This window comes from Marmota flaviventris, chromosome 9, assembly GCF_047511675.1.
Source record: "Marmota flaviventris isolate mMarFla1 chromosome 9, mMarFla1.hap1, whole genome shotgun sequence".
NCBI lineage: Eukaryota > Metazoa > Chordata > Mammalia > Rodentia > Sciuridae > Marmota > Marmota flaviventris.
Window position 1 is genome coordinate 100,058,537 of NC_092506.1, and position 23,458 is coordinate 100,081,994.

General features: G+C 38.8%; 1 protein-coding gene across 3 annotated transcripts in view; it reads right to left on the bottom strand.

Moving 5' to 3' along the window:
* The window catches only part of Cadm1 (cell adhesion molecule 1), a 314,860-nt gene that overhangs the window by 14,171 nt on the left and 277,231 nt on the right, over window positions 1-23,458 (bottom strand). The window contains exons 8-9 of one of the 3 annotated variants that reach the window (XM_071616721.1): window positions 19,969-20,061; window positions 9,634-9,666 (exon numbers count right to left, since the gene is read on the bottom strand). The exons of 1 other annotated variant lie outside the window; for it this stretch is intronic. In XM_071616721.1, the coding sequence (XP_071472822.1) occupies window positions 9,634-9,666; window positions 19,969-20,061 (126 nt within the window). The remainder of the gene's footprint in view (window positions 1-9,633; window positions 9,667-19,968; window positions 20,062-23,458) is intronic. One more of the 3 variants, XM_027930739.2, reaches the window with a different exon arrangement.

Here is a 23,458-nt window from a genome sequence, read left to right on the forward strand (position 1 = left end):
GGAGGATCAGCTGGGTTACTTGCTTTGCTGGGTGAGGATGGCACACCATATGCTGCTTATGAAACTGTCATTAACTGAGGTATCACTGATGAATGGGGGAGCAGGGCCAGAAGGGCAAGGGAGAAGACAGACCCTCATTATTTGGAAGTATATAACATTTATCCATAATATGGAAAGGGTGGAATTTCTACCCTGATGCAGCAGGGAATAGATAATATTATTCATTACTACAGTTTAGCATTAAATGTGCAACACCTACTCTAATTTATTGATGGGCTGTTTAAGACGGGTGTTAACCTGTTTGTCTTGTATTATAATTGAATTCAGTCTCTAGGCTACAGAAATTTGAGAAGTTCATCCTTTCTCAATCAATATGCTCCCCTTCAGTGACCCATTTCAAGACAGCTTCATAAAAAATAATGTATTTTGTTTTAATAAATTTAAACACTATGACAGCTGCTCAATTTTTATTGGTTGTTTTTTTTCCCCTTCAGATGTCTCTTTGCTGCCGAGTGAAGCCAAGCTCACAATCAATAGTAATTGATTAATCAGCATCCCCTTTGAACAAAGGTGCTAATCAGTTTTTGATTAGTTCATCAAACCAGATGCAAAGGCAGCCCGGCCCCAGCCTGCTAGTTCATCAGTGCTGTACATGACTTACTGCTCCTGAGCAATATGACTGTGGTGTTCCTGGAGGGTGTGGGGGAGGGGGACAACATAATTATTAATTTAACTGAATTATTATGAACACAAACAGTTGTTGGTTTATTGCTCCTGACTTGGGTGATTGATAGAACTGCAGCAGAGACCCATCTGACTTGGTGCAGGGATGAGGCTTGGAGTATTCCTAATTGATGATGCTAGAAGAAGGGGTGGGTCGCTGGTTTAGAACCGTTTCCCTAAAGAGGAGAAAACTTACTTTTGCCTATCCTAGTAATCCTTGTCTGGCTCATACGCCATGAGGGATCAGGGCCAACCTATGAGAACTCCTGTCTTAGAATCCTTGAGAAGCTCCAATTTCTAGGACCACTGTGTCAGAGTTGTTTTATTTCGGGTCAGTACCGAATGGAGACCATCTACAACCAGGAATGCAAGCAGAAATTGCTTACTTCTGGCATCACATTTTAAGCAGGAAGAAGGACTTAACTCATATTTTAAAAGAAAATTAGGTCAATGTTTTCATAACTTCTCTAAACACAACACAAATAAGAGGCAAACAAAAACTATCGATGGGCTGGCTATCTTTCTCATCTTCTATTTATTTATCTAAATTCACTGGGATTCAGATTTCACTCATTCATCCAACAAGGATCAGCTGGGTGCTTACTATAGGATAGGTGTAAAGCAGTGAGCAAAACCAGTGTGGTCTCCTGGAAGTTTCCACTCTGGAACAATTTAACAACTAAGTGCACACTGGCACGTGGCACATAACAGAAAAATAAAAGTATGCACAGTGGGCACTACATCTATTGCTTTTGAAAAAACTGAGCAGTACTATCTTGTTTTCACACTGGGTAAAACTTATAGTTGGGACTGGACCTCAATAACCTGCTGTTCAAGGGAGCTGCAGTGGAACTCTTTGGGAAGAGGTGATGTGGAACCTTTTTTCCGACGGGCTGGAATGAGCGTGCACACCCTATGCCTTAGTTTCTCTGTTGTGATGACAAGGAAAGGACTTGCTTACCGATTTACCAAGTGACTGATCAAAGTGTCCAAGAAGCTGTAGCTGGTTGGCAATGAAGTCTCACAACATCATGGGAGCTCAAATAATTGTTTAGCTCTGACCACTTTAAATCTCCTCCCTCCCTCCTTTTTAGGATATGCTTCTTATTCTGGATTAGTAACACCTAAATCCTGGAATCAAGCATGAAACCTACTTTTGCAAGAGCTCAGTGTGCTGTGAAAAAGGTCTGAGGTGGATAATTAGTTTACATCACGGTGTGTGACAAAACAATTGTCCCCCCCTTCTTGCCTGCCCTTCCCTACCCCCTACTTCTAAGATAACTATGTCATGGCTTTTCAAGTCTATTCCACAGAAGTAGACAGTCAATATGAGTTTAAGATCTTGTCACATAATCCAACATCCTTAAACTGCTTTGTAATGCAACAAAATTTCTCCTAAACCATTCTATATCTAGGACATAAACATTATTTTAAGCCACTGAACACAGAGTGGCTTTGGGACAATCCCAAAGATAACTTGACCTCCACTGAATTAAAAGGACTGGCCTTGATCTGAAGTATAAATATTATTACTACCATAGGGAAGAGAGATGGGCAGATGAGTGGGGAGGGGAGGAAGAAAGTGTCGATAAAAATTTGTTCTTTTATTAGTATCAAAATCCGTACTTGCCAATTGATTGCTCTGCAAACCAATGGCCATTTTGTAGAGAAGTAGACAGACTGTCCACAGGTTGGACACTGCAGTGCCTTACCTAATGACTAGCCCTTACCTGAGAGATCCTCACTGTCCAGTTCTTCTGCGGAATTGGGCAACTGAGTAAGGCCTTACAAGTAAAAACAAATCGTTTTTCTTTTCGTTCCTCGAGGGACATAAACAAAACACTTAAGAACTGAGGATGAATTTTTTAAAAAACATGAGCCAAATCTCTTGCTATCTCTCGCTTTTTTTTGGATAGCTTGACTGTATTAATCCATAAATTCATGTCTTCAATCATGTAATTTTGTTATTGATACACAATCGAGGCAGAAAGATTCCTCAGTATCCACTGTTCAAAGCACATGAAACATGAAGGTGAATGTTTAAAATCACTCATTCGTAACAGCATGCAAAAAGAAAAAAAAAAAGAAAGCTTGATTGTTAGCTGTTGATGCTCTGAGACATCTCTTAAATACAAATGTATTTAGATGTTACATACTGATGTATGTAAGTTGTATTTCACGTTTTACTGTAAATTGAAATCCTTTGCCAATACTGACAAACACAGTTCATTATCAATTTATGATGATCTTGGATCACATATCTCAAAATGGTACAGCATCTGCTAACTGCAGATTGCAGGTTATGCCTTCATCAGAAAATCTGATGTGCAAAATTATTTTTTTTAAAAAAGAGAATTTCATAAATCAATGGTATTCCTGAAAAATAAAACCCTCAAAGCTGAAAAAGCAGTTAGGTCAGGAGGTAATAAAGTAGGGGCTGGAAATGCCTATATCAGGGTCAACCCTGATGTTGGCCAGAGGCGGATGGTTCTCAGCAAGCTCTGATTTGAATTAAAGGAGGTGAAGAGGGAAGTAGGTAAACAATGGGCAGCTCAGCTAGGAGATGGCTGCCATTTCCTCCTGCTTTGTATGGGGCTGGTCTTTTAATGAAGTTTTTTAAGCCACACCAAAGGCTCCACAGTCAAGGCGGCCTTGCCTTGTTTGCTGCTCTCCTCCAAGTCCAGGAACTGGAATTCCCACAAAGGTTTATGTATGCTGCTCTAATGGAACTGCCACTTCCTGAGGATGCCTGTGAACCTATACAGCTGCAGGGTGATTGGTGACAGATGCAAGTCTTATTTAGTGTTGCATCTTTCTCTTCTTTCGTATGGCCAAGCACAAAGTGTACTCTCAGTCAGTATTTGCTAAATTAATGATTTGGGAGTAATCCTCAGTGAGACACCAACCAGAGCCTAAAAAGCAACCAAAACAAATGCTCTGGAACAAAAATATACTGATTGCCCTATTTGAAAAAACCCAAATTAACCAAAATGATCCTGTACAAATGGTCACTAAAGCCTGGGTTTATAAAGAAGCCAAGTGAATATTGACAGCCAGGTTGGTTCTGTGAGAGAAGGCTGTCACATCATCAGCCTGAGGAAGAATTTCCCTCATGACCCCTCGTTGCCAAAACACAGGTGCCCAATCAAAATGAGAGGACTTCGAGTCCACAGGTGTCCTCAAACTATAGATTTAGGCAACTAAAGGGAAAACATGAGTAATGCAATAAATTATAGAGGCAACAGAGTTGAGATGCTGCCCATTTGTTCTGAAATCTGATAGGTTGAAAGCATTTCTAGTTCTAATTGGCTTTATCCATTGTATAAAGACTGATGAATACAATTATTTGAATAACTGTTATAAATGGGCAACATAAAGTACCTCTCTGTTGTTAATTATGAATTTTCTGTTCTCAGAAGGTTAATCCCTCACTTCTGTGTGGCCCACTGAATATCAAAGTGTTCTACATACGTGCTTGGTGCCCACTGAACCACATTAAACAAGGATGTTTCAAGCAGGCAGCTTTACTGATGGAGGCTTGTTTCCTTGGGGAGGGCAATAGAAAGCTAATTTTAAAAAATAAAGACAAACATGTTTATGAAATATCGATATGCAAAGTTTTCCATTAAGAAGCATCAGACAGTTGATATACACCTCATTAAAGCTGAAACTGTCATTTTTAATGGCATAAACTTTAAAATATACCAATTCATCTGGAATCTACGGCTCAGATTATGTTTCAAAGTGAGAAGCCATTTAGGCTAGTGGCGTTAAATTTGTTTTTTGCAGTACTATTGTCTTTTATGAATCTACAGCACTCTGCCATAGTTGGATAATTTCTGAATAAATATAATTAGGAAGAGTTTACTGAAGCACTGAGTGTACAAGTGAGGACAAGCAAAATTTACTTCCTAAAATTGCGTTGGCTTAGGTATTTTTCTTTCATGTTAAAAATTATACACCTCTCATTTTCTCAAAAAAAAGACAAAGATGCATTTTATGAAGCAGAGATTACTCTTCAGAAGGCAACTTCATGATTTAACAATAAGTGGGAAATTACTTCTTGATTCTTCTTTTTTAAACTTTCACATCACCTATTAAAGCCCTTCCTCATCAATTCTAATTAAAATGCATTCAACAAATTTCTTTACATTTTGTTAAACAAATGAAAGTTTACTTTTTGTCCATACGGGATTTTTCTGAGCAATTAAGAAAACCCTAAGGTACAAATGTGCTAATTCAATATATGCACAATGATCGTCTCTTTTGCAGAGACGTGTGTTTTGATTTTTGCTTTTTCTTCGGGTTCCAACATGCTGTGACATACCCTATGCCTTTTCAGGGCTTCTGTGGTTATAATCCCTCTTTTTCAACCATCACTGCTGACTTCTCAATGTGGTATGATGTGGCAATTTTAAACCAGGGGAAAGAAGCCTCAAAAAATTAGAAACAATAAGAAGTACCAGACATTTAAGTGAACTCAAGATCATAGTAAAATTTAAATGCTTCTGGGTTCTGTTCATCAGGGTATCATTTGTTTTGGTAAACTTCAAAAAAGAATGATCAAATAAAACTTAGGAAACAGAACAGCCCACTGGCCCTGGTATCATTCCCATTATGAAAAACAAAAAGTAGGCGACGGCTCTCTCTTACCTAAGCGGCACGCATCTGATCACTTGGCCATATTATGGAAACTGTTACTTCCATCACCAGCCTTAAGAGTTCAGACGCCCCCGGTAGTTTTAATCTAAAAGCTCAGTCATCCTGTTCTTCCTGCTTTGTCAGCTTTTGTGGAGAGTTTTTCCCTTCTTCCCATTAGCAGAAATTTGGTTCACGCCGTTAAACAGTAGCACATTGTTTCCAAACTGCATATCAAGGCTGAAACGCAATCTTCAGGTCCTGCAGCCATTCGTAAACCTCTTTAGCTTTGTTCTTGGGTAGAACATACAATGTCTGCAGAGTCCCTTGACTGAATGACAGCCTTTGAATGCCATTGTTATGTACGCATACAGAGAGATGTACATAGAGGTATATACACAGATGGTGGACATAGCGGTTGTAATAATGCGCACTGCTGGCTATTTTTCTTTAAAACGGGCTTAAGAATTTCCCCACAATTGAATGTAAAGTAAGATAAGGAAATTTTATGTGCTTTTAGAATTCTGCACTACTCATGAAATAGTCAGGGAAAGGGAGATTCACGGGGCAGGAACCTAAGGGCAGCAGTCTAGGGGGCGAGCATGTGTTTAGTACTGGCCAAACATTGTGAAACCCAAACTGAAAATGAAAAATTATTCTTCAGAGGGGTTCCCAGTTACAGACTGAATTAAGATCTATTTAAAAACTCATCTGGGATATGAAAATTCATGAGATCATCAGCCTCTACTGTATCAAGAGGTACAAAGGCAAGAGGGCAGGTAGACTTGAGAAGAGAGAGAGAGAGAGAGAGAGAGAGAGAACCTCAAACCCAAAGGAAGCCAGCTGACTGCAGTGCAGCAAAAGCACAAGCACTATTCCAGACCACGGGCATGCTGTCACCCGACCCCTCACATGGGGGGGGGCAAGGGAGAGGGGACACACAGAGCAGAAAAAGAACAAGGCACAAGACACAGAGAAGCGCCCACATTTGAACAAACAAACAAAAGCCGTCACACACACCCACACATCAATAATCATAATAACGACTACACCACCCGTGCGTTGAATCATTCATGCATTTCTGCCGTCAATTTCAGACAGTGTGGTATCAGGATTTGGCAGAGTGTTTTTTGTTTTTTTTTTTGCATTGCTCAACATGCACACATAACACAGGATTCTTCCTGTCCAGGCCTGTAAGGATGAGCTCCAAAACACAAATGCTCAAGATCCTTATTCAGAGAAGATCCCTTGTGTCAGCCTAGTCTAAAATCTCATTCTTACACTCATATTTATCGTGACTATCAGATCCTTAAAAATATATTGTGGCTGATTATTGTTTGGTTTTCTTTTTGGAGAAAATCCATTTTGATTTTGAATCATGCCCATGCACTTCTAACCTTCCAATACATGCTTATTCCAATCAGATATTGGTAAGAACAAATGGTCAACATACATCAACAACTAGTATAAACTTCATACATACTCTAGCAACACAAGCTTGAATAAAATATTTTAATGAGTCTTCAAAGGGAAAGTTTTAAAAAATTTCTTTTTCTTTTTATGAGATAAAAGAGAAATATGGAAAGAAATCTAGTATGACAACTTTTAAGACCAGTAAGATGGTCACAGATGGCTGACCTAATATGTCTTGTCATTTAAGTTGCCAAGTTATCAAACCACTTAACATTTTTCTAGGCCCAGATCACCATTAAGAACATCTCAAGGTTATCATCAGATGAACATAAGTCAAATGGTTGCTGTACTGAAGAAGTTGGGTTTTAGCCACAGTGTACTAGAATAAAATCATTGGAAATCTGATCCCCTGCTTTCCAGTTTTCACCATGTTCTATTATCTTTTTATCCTGACAACTGACCTGGAAGATTCCCCCTCCCAACAGGTAAAATTTTAGATATTACTTTGCTTTTTATTAGAGCTTTTGCCATGGGCTAGAAAGTGCGCTGTTCAAAATAGATGTTGGAGCTCTCTGTGAAGATTCTATGAGGATACTGGCCAAGCTGAAGAATGTATTTATAAATGCATTATACAGGGATCAGCTTGGATTATCTATCACTTCTCTATTCCTTTGCTGTTAAAGCGTCCAATTTAAAGAGAGAGAGAGAGAGAGAGAGAGTGTGTGTGTGTGTGTGTGTCTCAATAAGGCTGTTCTTTCTATCCCCCTAAATCTCACATGCAATGTTGGTCAATAACATTCTATTGAGGTATCATGGGCTTGAATATTGTCCCCAAGCTAATAAGACAGTGGTTGCTTCTCATAATACACACATATGTCTACTTCTGGCCACAGGAATTCTATAAAGTCCTATTTCAACCATCTCTTTATCATACAACAAAAAGAGATCACTTTCCCTTTTTCTTTAAAGAGGAGGGCCTAATTAAAAACTGAACCCTAAAATCTGGAGCAGGCCCCGAGTTTACTTTTCATTTTTCAGGGCAAGGGACAAATTTCATACTTTAAATATCTTGTCCAGGTCTTTAGGGATGAACCCCCCAAAACACATGAATTTTACTGAAGGAATCTAAAAATAGAACTATGGAGCTTTAGGAAATAAATGATGTCTACTCCTTCAAAGATCATAGAATTCAGGAATCTTATGGTTACATTTGACCCTATAGTTAATTATAGGAAGCTCAGAACTTAAATTATCTTAAAAAGAACAAAATCTCTTGAACTACATTAAAATAACCTTAAAGCTCTGAGAATAATCGATAAAAGTCAGGAGGTGCTCAATTAATGATGAAACATACAAATAACTGAGCTTAATGGAGTGCAAAGCCTGAGATGTAGCAAGCACGATGGGGCACCACCTTAGCAAGCACAAGTTTTATACCTAATTGATTTCTCATGATTGTCAATGTACCTGGCCACTTTAACTTATTTTATTAACTTTTTCCTTTGTGTCAATGACAGGAAAGGGCAGAGTGAAGTGGAAGTGGATGGGATCTGTCAATCCATTCCTGAGCTTGCTCAGCTCTCTCAGAATTCCTCACTAGGAAGTCCAAACATGAGGGTGAGCTGCCAACCCTGACCATGGGCTGATATCTAAGGACAAAATCTCAAATTTTGTTTTGAGATTTCCAACTGGTAAGTTATCAAATGTAGGTCTTTTTAAGGAAATTGGTCGGGGTAGGAGAGGTTACTCTAGAAGCTGAATTAATACGACAAGGTTGGCTGATCATCTCTTATTATTGAAATAATAAATTTCCAATCTGTACAGTATGCAAAGTGACTGAAGGAGGCCCTTTACCCAACGATTCCCTTGGATTCAATTATTAAAATTCAACTCATTTTAAACCTAACATATTCTCTAAGTACAATCTAGCCAGGGTTAAATTTGAGGTAAGCAATCAAGTAATATACAGATGAAATGATTCTCATTTTCTGATGAGAAAGACACAGGAAAGTTAATAAAATTATCCCAACCCAGTGAGCCACTGGTGAGATGGGGAGACATCTTACTTCCTGATGTCCCTGTCTAAACTTCACTCACTCATGTTTTAATCCCTTTTTGGTTAAAAACGTTATTTTGCCTGCAAAGCACTCACACAGCAATGACTTTTTATTTTTAAGTGCCAGCTAATGATGTTCAAATTGATGTATAGTATAGTATCACTCTTGGCTTGGGGATGTTTTCTGCCAAATGTAAACATAAACTTAAATGAACACACAGAGATTTAGAGTGCATGAAATGGGGTAAGGGTCTGGGGTAAATACATGTAGGAATATAATTAAATTCATAATTTTTCTAAAGAGGATCAATGGCCGTCCTCATTACCACCTTGTGAATTTAAACAGAGATATTCCTCCCTGACCTTCAATCTCAACTACTAAACCATACATATGACCCCCTTTGAAATTTACCTGGGACTATGGCCTACAAATGCAGAAAGCAACTGAGCCTATGATTCAGATGTTATGTTGCTAAGGCAAATATTAGTGTGTTTAAAGTCCCATGCATTTCAAGATTTGGTGGAGTTTTATAAGCAAGGGGACTACGTAAAACTGAAACTCCCACCATGCCACCAGCCAGTGAGGAGGAGGCCTCATCTCAGATTGCAACCATTGGCTACTGAACTCACAACAAAAATGACAAGACTCGACATCCTTTCAAGCCTTAAGAAGTTATAGTATATTTATGATATCAGTCTACTTGGAACATGAGTTCCCTTGAAGACTACATTTCTCTTTTTCCCAGCTTGCCTTGCCTCTCAGCAGCGCTGAGAAAGTAGATAAACAGGAATGTGATACCAACCGTGAACTGCTGGTTCTGTCGTCGCCGTTGTGTCTACAGACGGGAACAGAGGATTGGAGGAAGGGAGGAAACAGGAGGAACAGCATGCAAAAAAAGGGAAAATGGAAAAAAATGGAACAGATAATATATGAGCAAGCTTTCAAAGAACATCGCGTGACAAGCAATAATAAATGAAAAGCAAAAAGCATTTGAAGTGAGTTGCACTGTTTTAAGACATGCCTGGAGCTCAAAGCTGCGAGCCAGTGAGGAAAACAGTAAATTCTTTGGTTCTGGGGGTCTTGCCAGGACACATATATTTGCTCGTCCATAGTCATGGGAACATGCAAAGTGACGAGAAACACCAGTGCAAACTCAGTGGCTGGTAAATGGCTCTTAACGCATCAAGGCTCAAGACTGCGACAGAAAAAGCTCAGTCGGAAGCTGGTTAAACAATGGATTCATACATTCAAACATTGCCTTTGTTTTAACCCAACCCACCCGGGCACTTGGGCTTCTTGACTGCCAATCAGGTATCGCTGAATCAGTTGCACTTTTAGGATCCTTTCACTGTTTACGCTCAGATGTCTGTAGATGGATATGCAATATACAGGATCGAGTTTTCCATTCACTGTATTATTTCAGCAGAGCTTAGCTGGAAAGTTCAATTAACTGCGAGGCCATAGGAATGAACATGTTCAAGGTTTTCGCAGATTAGTTTCCACACACACGCACACAGACACATACAACTAATTCACTCTGCATTCTGCAGCTCTTAATATGTTACAAGTCAAGAGCAGAGCCTTTCATAAAAAGACACAAGTCTACACAATCTGCCAAATGCCACTTCTAATTATATGACATTCCAAAACTTTAAGTATTCAGCCATTTTTTTTGCTCACAATTGAGAACTAAGTTCACAGTTGTGAGCTGCCGGGAGTTGAACCCTCATTGCTGGATTAGGAGACAGAGCAATCAGTTTTTTCACTGCTAGGTGCACTTGTTGAGAAAGAAAATATGGCTTGTCTCTTCTTCCTCTTCTATTTCTAATGCTGTTCAAGTTTTCTCTTCCTTCTACCAAGCTTTTAAACCTGGCATACCGAAGGGGCTCTTCTTCACAGGAGATTCCTCCAAAAGGATCAAGGAATCTTCTCTTTATTTTTGGCAAGAGGGGAAGTGGGATAAATATCTAACAAAACACATGACGACATTCTTTTTCCAGTCATTTTAACACCACTCTTTTAGCCAATTTCATTTCAATGTGAACCCGCATCTGGCCGAGCTTTCTTTTTCAATTCTATAACTCTCGCGCATGCTTCTTCTACTATTCTTCCTGCCAGGAAGGAATGGTGACACTGGGACACGAGCTAGTCATCTCTAGTCAAAAGCTGGTGACTGAAGTGGGGTTGTGGGTGAATGCTAAGAGAAATTCCCTGTCTTTTTTTCTAATGCAGCTATTTAGCTGGTAACTGTTTTCATAAGTTCTGGAGACTCCAAAAGACTTTTGGATTCAACACAGGCAATGTTTAAATGCACTGGAGTTGAACGTAACTTTTTTAGAGGGGCGTCAGATGAGCCTAGAGCTTCGGATTTATTAATAGAACACATGAATTCACACCGGCGTTCCCCTTCAGTTGGCATGCTTTCCTCAGGACCCTATACCATCAAAAATTAGAGCCCTTCTAAGGAGCCAGAATTAACCAGAAGTCTGAGAGCCCAATGCAGCTTAATATAACTGATAGCTGAATCTCTCAAGAACTGAGGAGGGAAAGAAAAACATAAAATATACCGCATAAGAACACAATACTTACTTATAAGACAAGTCTGTGTGCATAAAATAGCAGTAAAAAACAATACAGGAAATTGTACAGTTGAAACAACATTCTACACCAGATTCTCACAACAAAGATGATACATCTCCTTAGTTGAAATATCCAAGTCCAGCATTAGTTTGAGACACTTTAAACTTGAGGGGCAAAATCAAATGCACATTTGTACAGAAACACTTAGATGCATGTTAATACATTTTATGGGTAGGCATTGGCTCCTCTCCAAAATAGAGAAAATAAAACAATGAACACTTTGGTCCATTATTTTTGTGGTAGCACTTCTAATATGCTTTATTATTATTATTTATTTTTAAAATCAGGTACACAATTAGTATAAAATAAAAGAAACAGGGTGGAATTAAAACCTCAGGGTTAGAATCTTTAAACATAATATCTGAGCATTAACCAATGACCCCAATTTACTGTGTTCCTGCATCACAACATTATGTCAGCTTCCTGATGAAATTAAACCAACTGAAGCTAGGCGTAAACTCTGATGTGGGTACTAGAAAATAAATGAAGGCAAGTTCATAGTGCACCTTGCTTTGCCACTCTGGGGATGGGAAATCCATCAATTGCACCCAACAGAGAGGACAAAAGGAATTGAGAAGGAAAAAACACATTCTAAAACAGTTAAGCAAACACATGTTCAAGTCAAACAACACAGTTCCTGCAGCTAGAAATGGTAAACCCATGAATAGCAATGGAGGAGACCGCAGAGGAAACATAGTTGGCTACAAGGTTTAGATCAAGAATGAGGGTGCATGTGGGGAGCCAGTTACTCTGGTTCTCTGAAAACATCTGTATATTACCTCAACAGAGACTATTTCAAGGAAAGAATTTTTTTTTTGGTACGGGAATTGAACCCAGGAGCACTTAACCACCGAGCCACATCCTCAGCCCTTTTTATTTTTTATTTTGAAACAGGATCTCACTAAATGGTTGAGGCTGGCTTTGAACTCACGATCCTCCTGTCTCGGGCCTCCCCAGCTGCTGGGATTACAGGCATGTGCTACCATGCCCAGCATAAGGAAGAATTCTTTACAAGTGACTTTGTGTTCCCCGCAGGAGAACACTATATAGCAGAATTTAACTCTCCTTCCTAATTGCATTATTACTTCATGCAGAAATCACAGACACCCTGTGAGTACAGCTTTGAAAAGCAGGATTTATTAGGGTATCTTAATCACAAGGTGAAGAAATGTGCAAGATCACCCCTCTGAATCAACTTGTGGGTTCATCATTTTGTCCAAGTGTAGGTGCAAAATGCAAACAGAATACTTCCAATATAAGTTATAAATGCTATAATCGGCTTGAAAAATGAGAGTGTCTAATTGCCTTAACAAAGGCTTTTTTAAACCTCATTTTGTTGCTGCCTTAAAAAAATAAACTTTGAGCCAGGCCTATAAAAAAATGGTCGCAAAAAGTTAAATTGGACTTATAGCGGTATTGGGTTATGAAATTAAAAGGGCCTAGGTGAGCTATAGTCTCTATTTTAATTTTAATTACAATGAGGGCAGATTTATTGTACATTTATTTTATATGGTCAACAAAAAAAACCAATCCCCTGTTCTTGCAAACCCAGTAAGTGTGTACGGTCTTAATAGTCACTCCCTGGCTGTTTTATGAGTATAATCAAACAAGGTGTCCGAGGAAGGGCCCTGCACTATTATTTGAAAGACACACATTTCACTAAATATTGACTTCTCTTCTTAGTCTCCTAGTCCTACAGTTGATGCGACCCTGTCTTGAATAAATGAAAGATCACATGTATCTCGTGTCATAGTAAGATATTTATAAATTGAAAAAGCTCTGACAATGTGTGAGATTAGAGACACTAGCCATTTAACCAAGTAGCAAAGAAATTAAAAAAAAATTACTGCATGAGCGGCAGCTGGGCAATATTTAGTTGAAACAGTCATGTGTAAGCTCCACTGTGGCACATTCTAATCCTTTCATATGGATTCTCTCCAACTTAGAATTGTTCATTGAGTGTGATAGACTGGGGGTTTAAAACTAATCCATAAATTAGTCTGTGGTCTCAAACACAACGGGTGCCATAAATGAAAATGAAAATCCTAGAACAAAATTAAATTCACAACCTTAAATACTTTTTCTTCCCAGATTGATCTGTGTTGCTCCCACTTTACAATGCACACATTCACTGTCAGGCTGTGTTTTGGGGTGTGTGAAAGCAGGGTGTACATTTAAAAATGCACAGTGGAATAACTCAGAGAACCCAATCTACTCAGAAGCAGAGCTTAATTGTAAAGAATTTAAATTCTCCCATTTTGATTGTCATAAGCTTAAATGAAAGCATACTAATCAGACTGACATATTTTAATACACTCTCCCCCAGTTTATTTTCTTAACTAAAGTCAATAAGAAGCCAATGGGTTTTCTTAATTGAATTCCCCTTCAGTTTGCGTTATGGAGGTGCTTTAAATCGAGACACCAGGGCACGCAAGGAATTCCCCTGACAATTTTATTTCATAGTAGTGTTGTGCTGGCCAACGTCTATTAATACAGGTGTTTCTCTTTCTCTCTCTTCTCTTTTCAACTTATTTGAAATCTATTGAAAGCAAAAATAAATGCTAGAAAATTAAACTTTGAAATTTGTTTTCTACTGGTTTCCCATTTAATTTCCTTGCTATCTGTATTTTGCTTTTAGTTAACTCCCATTTCTTAGGGATGAGAGAAATAGATAGGTACAAAACAAAGCTAAAGGCCCAAACAAGAGAGCCACAGTGAAGCTCTTTTACTTTTTAATGTCATCTACCCTTTTGAGTGAAAAGATTGTGTGACACTGAACAGCAGGAAGGGGAGTTGATTTTTTTTGTGTTTTTGTTTTTTTGTTCAGCAATTTCCAAGTTTTGTTAAAAGCTTCTTCAGAATTGTTCACTCTGTGCTGCTGTGCCCCAGAGATCTTTTCATTTGCAAACCAGATGTTCTGCAAAATAATAGGAATCTGTATAGTGGTTTCATTTAACAAGGAAAACAATTCCTATAGCATGGTGTGTGTGAATGCAGGGAGAAAGGGGGGGTTGAGGGGGGGGAGACAGAGGCCAGAGGAGGAAAAAAAGAGGGTGTTGCATGAGGGCAAGAGGGTGAGAAGGAGGAAGTTCTGCAAGTCTAGCTAACATCCATCTTGTGCCAGATACAGGAGGGCTGGGTCTTTTCTGCCAAGTCCTTTATTTCCTACTACCAAGATAGCTGCAAGTGTCATCTTCTAATCCTGAATTCTATTAGGGCACTGGGAGATACCATACTCATGAAATTATTACTTATTTGATAGACCTTTAGCATGGAAACATGCCACTTCTTTATATCCAGGATTATTTTTTAAATAAAGAGCATACAATTTTGGAAATTATAATAGATGCATTAGGAAAAAAAAATTTCACCTCAATTCCCATCTCTAATTCCCTTTTAAAAATGAGGACTCTGATGACTTTCAATATTTGTCATATTCTAATTTCTTCCTAAACCTATATGGGTCAAAAGCTGGGTGGCTATGATACTATTAGTAAGAGGTTTACAATCATCAGCTAAATAAAAATATGGATAGGACAGCATGAAAAAAAATGGACATGCACTTTTGGTGTAAGAATCTGAAAAGGAGATTCACCAGGTAAAAGGTAGTGCCCTACAGCATTCTCACCCCTTGGTTGCCTGGCATACCAGTAACACTCGGTAAGTATTCAATACATGATGAGTAGATCTCAGCTCCAGAAAAAAGGCAATTTGTAAACATTCTAGGATGAAAGATGAATATTTCCTAGCAACGAAGGCTTAATCTATGCCTGGTACATCAATAAATGCAAAATACACACACACTGAAGATAGATGCTTGAAGTGACGTTGGACCTTCATGTTTAATTTCCAAAATGCTACCTTCTCTTACCCATGTTCTGCCCACTCTTTGATGGCACAAAGTCCACTTCTCCTGTGATACTTTCCCCAATCTTCTATGTGCCTGCTACCTGTGCCACTGAATCATCTCGACTATACAGAGTTCTGTTGAGTTCCAAATATGTATAACATTTTCTCTCAACCACAGAGCAAGGGGTTCAAGGAATCTTTTGTCTGTGCATATTTGTTGAATGCATGCATAAAAAGTAGACTAGCTTATACTCCTTGTATCATGCAAATAACAGTAGCTCAGTAATAGGAATCATTAAGCTAGCACTCTGGGGAACAGAAAGCTCTAGGTGAAGCAAAGCTCTCTATTCTAATTTGGATGGTAGAGCCACAACTTGTCAAGCACAGGTGTATTTTTGTCCTTTGTACCTAAGACACTGTGAACATGTGCTCTGGTATGGAGTTTACCCATTTTGGCATATTCCACAAATACCACTGAAGGAGAACGGCAGTACCCACCTTCTTTAGTTATATGATCTAATCCACTTAAACATGAAAAATGTTTATGATAGCAGGCTGTGAAAGCCAAAATAATAACATGGAGCTGGGGATAGGAATCATTTCCTCCAAGGTATATTGGATTTTGAGTGCTTTGACACCAATAGAAAAAAAACATGCTGTTTTCTTTTCTAAGAAACACAAAATATTTAATTGAATATGTACTTTAAAAAACTCATTTAGAAATGACCTACTTCATTCTTATGAAAGGATTTTTTTAATGTGTTTTAGAATTTGGCCCTATAGCTATTCATTTCTTATTCTAAGGTGGTTTTAATTTTTTAATTTATGGCAGTCACATGTAGAGTGTGACCTACAGGTTGAAATTCTCCCGGCCTGAATTTTATATTTAACTGCTAAGGGTGTTTATGACTTAGTGCTGAGTCTTCCATGGTACTCATCAAGCATCTAACTCAGGACACAATCAGGCAGGAATAATACAATATCCAAAGTAACTAAGGAGGGAAACATAAGATGAGGACAGGAAGAAGCTTGACCCAACTGGGAAGCTTGGCACTAAAGCTATCACCAAGCCCAGAAATGGATAATTTTATGAACATCCAGTACACAAAGTCAACAACTATGAAGAAAGTTAAAAGTAAATAAAACAATTTAAATTATGCAGTTTGCTCTCTCAGCATATATCTTCATGGAATGAGATGAAAGAGACCACATAGACAAACTGACATGCTTAAAAAAAAAAAAAAAAAAGAAAAGAATGGGAGCTTCCAAAAGCAATAGTTGAAAACAAATACATGGTCAGAACATACTGTATACGAAAGATGTAGTGTGGACAGGAAGCAGGACCCCTGGCTCCCACTCCTCATACCCATGAGGTCTATGGTTTTGAGGGGGGCAAAGTAGAGTCATCCCTCCAAAGTGGAGTAGCTATTCGTTTGTTATCCTTATAATTCCTCTCTTTCAAGGGACTCCAGGATGAAGCTTAAACATGTTTTGAGCGAGTCAGGTGACTTGGAACAGAGCAAAGACCAGCCTCCCTAACAAGGGGAACAATTCGATTATCCTGGTTATGGGAGATAAAAGATAATACTGGAACACTTCCTTTCAGAGAAATCAGAAATCAACTATGACCTTTTTCAAGTTTAAAAATATTTTTTCTTTTGAATTTGTACATTTTTCTGGTAATGAAACTCTGACCTGGGGAATGGGTTTTAGTTATTGCATTTGACTGGGAGAAAAGGAATAGATGACTATGGGCTCCCTCCCCGCTTTTTTTTTTTAAGCTCTGGTTTTATGTTACTGTCACTGGATTTGGCTGTTGAAGCTTTTAAGGCTAATAGTGATTGTAACCAAACAGTACAAGAAAGAAGAGGAGTGGAAATTAATTTAGCTATCCATTTGTTGGGATTCAGTCTGGAAGATTTTTTAGGAACCAATCTAAATCTAGGGGATAGCCTGGACCTTTAAATTGGGACACAGAATCATTCAGCTCCATAACCTTTAATCTGTTTGGAGAAAGGAGTAAATGTTAAATTCTACAAGTATACTTTCTGGGTAAGACAAATATATATAAAAGTGCTTGTTAAGACATAGTAAGCCTGTAAGATCATATTCGTTAAAGCAACGGGTTCCACGATGTTGTTTTAGTAGCAATTTTAGCTTAACTATTCTTGGGCGTGCCAGTGAGAATGTGAGCATTCATTACCACAGATGCATTTGGTGTGCAGAGAGAATCCAAACACTGCCATGGAGAAGCTAAAATGCATCTATGAGATCATCTTACATTACCTTGAGCTGGGAGGCCAGCCGTAGAGGGACAGAAGCTAGGACAGTTCCTATTAAAGATTCTTTTGATGCAAACAGAAATATAGCACTGTTTATTTTCCAAATTTCCTCTTAAATGGAGTCTCTGCAGCCACAATGGTGGTAAAAGTGAGTTGTAGATGCCTGAGGACTCCAGATTCGCTTTGGTCTAGAGTGAAGGATGAAGAGCTGTGAACTGAAGTGATGCTGCCGACTTGCTGAGATTGACTGTGGCAGAGGGAGGGGTTCAGGGAATGTAATCAGTCATTTAAAAAAAAGCCTAAGCTAATGAAAAGGCCAGCCAGAAATGGAAAGTGTCTGATACACAGTGTGATTAAAGCCTTAACTGCCTCAAGATGTAAACCTGGACACTCTGTGGAAACTTTTGCCATGAGAAGTAGCAAGAGCTGGCTCATACCTGGGCAGCTTTTGCAAAGACAATACAGATCACTGACAGGCTGTTTTTTCAGGCTTGACATAAGCAGGACAATGGAGAATTAGGTGATGTCATTTATGTTGACAACCAAAGGGTCTTTCACTGGAAACTTCAAAGTAAGGAGAACACAAGACCAATTAAGCTTACTAATTAGAGAAAAGAAATCCTACCAGGAGATAAACTACTGGGGCTGCAGTTCAGTGATAGGATGCTTGCCTAGCATATGTGAGGCCCTGGGTTCCATTCCCAGTACCATGGAGAAAACAAACAAAAAAGATCCAGTTCGTAATATGAAAAGTTGACAGCATGGTCGTTCTGGAAGTCCTCGTTAGGAAGAAGTATCTTTGATATGCTTATGAATGACATAGAAAATGTGGGAAATCATTTCGCCACACTAACAAACCAAGTTCACTTAAGAAGCAGAAGGACCTAACAGCTAAAGCAGGAACACACGTGGACAAGAATTAGGAAGCGAATTCTCTAGATGGAGCCCCATTGAGAGTGACACAAAAACCAATTGATGGATTTTCAGAAGATTTTAAATTAAATGCAGGCACTAATGGTTTTATAACCAATATTTAGAAAAATCTTCAGTAGTGGCTTATTTAAGGGTTCTCTTTGTTCCACTGTAATAGGTGAAGAAACTGAGATTAGGGCATCTATTGTTATATGTCACCAACCGATGAGGCTGCCTCTTTCACTGAGCACTTTGCATTTTGTCAACTATCTCACCAGCTCCTGTGAAAATGGAAAATGTCTCCAGAAAGTCACTGTAACCCTTGAGGCAATCCTTTAGGATAGCTGCCATATCTTGGGTGCTAAGAGTTGCCGAACATGAAGAGTGATGAGTGAGACATTCAGTGTGTATAAAGAAGTCCAGTGACAGGAAGGGACACCAGGGCACATGACTCAGAGACCTGCAGTCTCTGCAGATAATGGATTGAAGTGGAGAAGTTCCTTCATCAAGAGATTTTGTTTTCCCTCTCATGGAATAATTACTTTGACACGTTTCTGTGGTGGGTACCTGTATACAGTGGTTGGGGAAGGTTGTATCTAAGGAAATCTGTGTGTCGAGTTGCAGCCATCAGCTTACCTACCTTGGTAGGCAGAAGACACTCCATTGGTTCCAGAAAAGCAGGACCAAGCAATATGAGAGCCCCTGGAGAGCAGGAAGGGGAGGGAGGTCACATCACCTCCCTCTGTGACAGTTAGAAATGAGAGGCAGTGAAACTCATTTTGAGTGAGAGTTCAGGGAGTCCACAGAGATAAAGCCACACAGTGAGAACACTGCGGCTGCCTTTCGGTCCCTCCACATGTAACTGAGGGCAGGGAGGGGCATGTGAGCTCTAGGCATGGAAAAGACAGGGACTCCCTCTGATCTCTGACTACCCAGGCAACCTGAGTAGGCAGCAGCACTGCCAGCAGGTGCTGTGTAGAACAGGAGGGTAACTGAGTATTTAGTAGCTTGGTCCAAAGAGGCCTGCTAGAGTGAGGTGTGTGTATTTTCTTCGTGTGGATTAAGATGAAATTAAGACAAGAACACAATCCACAGCCACAATACTTACCATTTCATCAATCATGGCTAAGTGAAGCTATCAGCATGTTCTTTAGAAGCCAGGGCTGCCATTTTCCTAGAGTTTTGCTTTGAGTAGTGATGCTTAGAAAAGAATTCCCTTATGCATAAGTTGTAAAATATCTGATTTACTATAAAATGCTTGGATGTTAAAGGTTTTCCAAGGCCCTTATGATTCAATTTAAGAATATAGTATGTATGTAATGTCTTCCGGAGTTCCAAGATAAAGGAACAGTTAAATTCCAAGGACTTACAGGGAACTTTTAGGTTTCTTTTTATGCATACCAGAAAGACAATATACATTCAGGACATTTTCAATGGTAATGAAGGTACCATACCTGTGATGATGGTAAGGATGGTGGTGGTGGTGGTGGTGGTGGTGGTGGTGGTGGTGGTGGTTGTTGTGGGAGGAGGGATAGTTGTGGGGGGATCTGGATAAAAAAAAAAAGGAAAATCAAACCCACAATGCTGAACACAACAATGACAGTAATGACAAAACAAAGGCATGAAGACATTGAGATGTTTGTTTGATGACTTCCCCCTTTAAAACCCAAAGTTCTTTCCCCCAAAGGTTTAGGTCTTATAATTATATCCCAAAGCTTAGCTGGAAGAGCTGAGAAGAGAAGAAAAGAGATTTCTTATTAATGAAGTTAATTAGGGATGAGGAGACGTGAAATGGAGAAGTGAGGAAAAATCTAAACACGTGATCCCACACCAGATCTTAAGGTGAGGCTGAATCGACTCAGCACTGAGAGGGGACAATGGCTGTCATTTCGCTCATGCTTCCACAGATGGGAGGGAAGAGGAGGAGAAGGTGGTGTTCTATTTAAAGGGCTCCTATAGGACAAGGATGAGTATGCTCTGCACACTTGCTCTCTACGACAGCTAACTTCATTATTCTCCATCAATACATCCCAGCAGGAAGTAAAACTACTTCTATACTTGTAATAAATACAAAGAAGAGAGAATGTCACCACTAAATATCAAGTTCTAGGCATGTGAGATTTTACTGAGATTTTATTTTTTAAAAGTCAATAAATTTTACAACTTATAAATATTAATAAGTTGCCTTTGCTCATGTTAAAAGCTTGACCTAAGTGGACGACAATGATAAAACTGAAAGAACATTCTCTATCTCATAAACAAGAGAGCTAAATATAAATGAGGTTTGACCCTCAAAGCCAGGAACCCGATAGGGAATCCTGTCTGATATTTGATATAGTGTATATCTTTCTATCATCTCAAAAATTATTTGGGGATAAGGGAAGGGCAAATATGAAAGAGAAAAAAATTCTAAGCCTAAATGATCAAACTGAATGTGTTAAATTGTCAGCAAGACTTTGAACTAAGCAATCATTCTGCTATAATAGAGCATAAGACGATGTGAAGGCTTTTGATTTTAAATTTTATCTAAAGCACGTCAACTCTTTCTCCCTGACACATCTGGTGTCCTTTTATCTTCAAGTGAGCTCTCGGATTGTCTAATTAATACATCAAAACTTTAATTATATATTGCACCTTTCCTGGGTTTGGCACAACTTCCTGAAAGTTTATGAAACCACTATTTTGGTGCTTAGTTGCAAGGTCTACATAAAATGATTTCTATCATTGATCAATAATCCAAGGTTTTAATTTTCCTCACAAACTGCTTCTGTCACACAAATATACTTGTAGGAATTTGATAAGAAGAATCAACAGCAAATGGTTCTGTTTTTATGGAAGACTTTGCTCCTTGAAGTCGGGGATACAAGCATATTAAACTATTGTTTAATGCAACCTCACGAGTCCAAAAGGATTTCATTAAAAAAACCTCATTCTCCTTCAAGAAGTAGGGATGAATTAAATTAGTGATCTTAAACTACTTTTCAAAAAAGAACAGGATGTGAAATACTGTAATTTAGGCAGGATGTTCAATCTTGCTCATTCACTTTTCATGGTGGCTACACGGAGGGAAGCATTTTGCAACATGGCTACTCTGTTTGATGCTCCCATACCTGATGCAAGGGTCAGTGCAGAGAGAGATGGATAGAGAGAGCACACTGACCCCTGAGACCAGCACTGTAGCCATCCTGCTCTTTCTGCTAGACAACTAAACTATGTCCTTAGAGGTGTCTCCTGTCCATCATGAGGATAGCTACTATGGTTTTTGTGTGTTGTTTCAATTACAATATTATCACTGAAAAGGAATGTGTGTACCTGGAAGATGTCCCTGACATACTACAATGCCATACTACAATACCTTGTTGTAAAAATATTGGCACAAAGTGTGTGATGTGTATAATACAATAAAAATAGATTTGAATGTGATTTAAAAATATGATTATGAACCAAGAGGTGGACAAGAATAACAAGGCACAGACTTCAGAGAAAGGTCACCAATCCCTCTCATTTTGTGAAGTCGGATGCTTTTGATTATCTTCATCACTACTAGGGCAACTGCCGTCCTCCACATCTGGCTCAAGTAACTTGAATGAATTAGATTCCATGAACAGGTAAAACCTCCATGCTTAGATCATTTCTAGAAATAAGAGCAATGAGAGGTCATTATGTAAGAAATGACCAAAAGAACAAAATAAGTTGGGTCTCAGACACTAACCAATTCAGTTCTTCAGGTACAGAAGTTACTTTCAGAAGATTAAACATTTTAGAGGCATATTAACTTTTAGTTTATAAACACTTCAATTGCTGGAGTAGTATAATAAATTAGTGAGTAGGAAGAAAATCTACCCACTATCTTCCCAAATTGCTAAGATGAACTATTAATGGACTATCAATCGCTTAGGTTGGTATTTTAGACTGTCTACTGCAGAACTATCAAAATCCCTAAACCAGGACACGTGGACCATCTTATGTTAGGGAGATACAGGTATGCAGATGTGTTTATCTAAACAGGTGGATTCCTATATTTCTTGGTGTTCAAATAATGCACTGTGGTCCAGAGGGTTAATTCCAAAAGGACAGCCTTATATTGGAGAAAACTGTTCTCTTGGAAAGAAGAAAGACACTGAAATCATAATATTGTATCTCTAAAATATGTCTGGTAACCTTGTGGACTCTGGCAAAATTATATTATCTTTCTAAGCTTCATTTTATCATCTGTAAAATGGCGTAACAATAATGCTTTCCTCCTGGTGTTATTGGGGAGAATTGATGAGATCATGTATGTAAAATTGTCACTGGAGGGCACAGAACAAAGTGAGCACCTAACACATGTTAATTATAAGGTACTATCCAAAATTATTCAAATATGTAATTTTTCATACTCTCAAAATGTTTCTTTTCTTGAGATATAGGAACAGTAGGTACAATAAATTAAAACCATTTTTTTCCAGATAACTTAGTCTTCTGAAACACAGAAGCATATAACAGATAGGGGGCAAGTTGTCACTGCTTTTTAAAATCTGAAGTTTATGAAAAGAGCTGGACTCTGTAAACCTGGGCAGCCGCAACATAGAAGACTCCCACGGGGCTCAGATTCCAGGTTGAGGGGGTTACATGCAAAAGCAAAGAGAGGATTTTATCTTACACCCCTGCTGAACAATATGAGGAATGGAGGTGGCTCTGCATATCACCAGCTCCAAAGGGGGCATGGTGTGCTCACTTTTCATCTAAAAGAAGAGCCGTTTCCTTCACATGGGTCTCCTTAACCACTAGGGAGAGTTAATGCTACCATATATGGCCACTGATGACATGGGATGGTGTGCAAAGAAACCATCTGCAAAAGTCTACAAATAAGGTGACTAGACATGATCTTTTAATCTTGCATTATGCAAGAGGAAAAAAAAAAACTCAGGTACAAACTGAGGATTAGGTCTTAATATCTAGGTA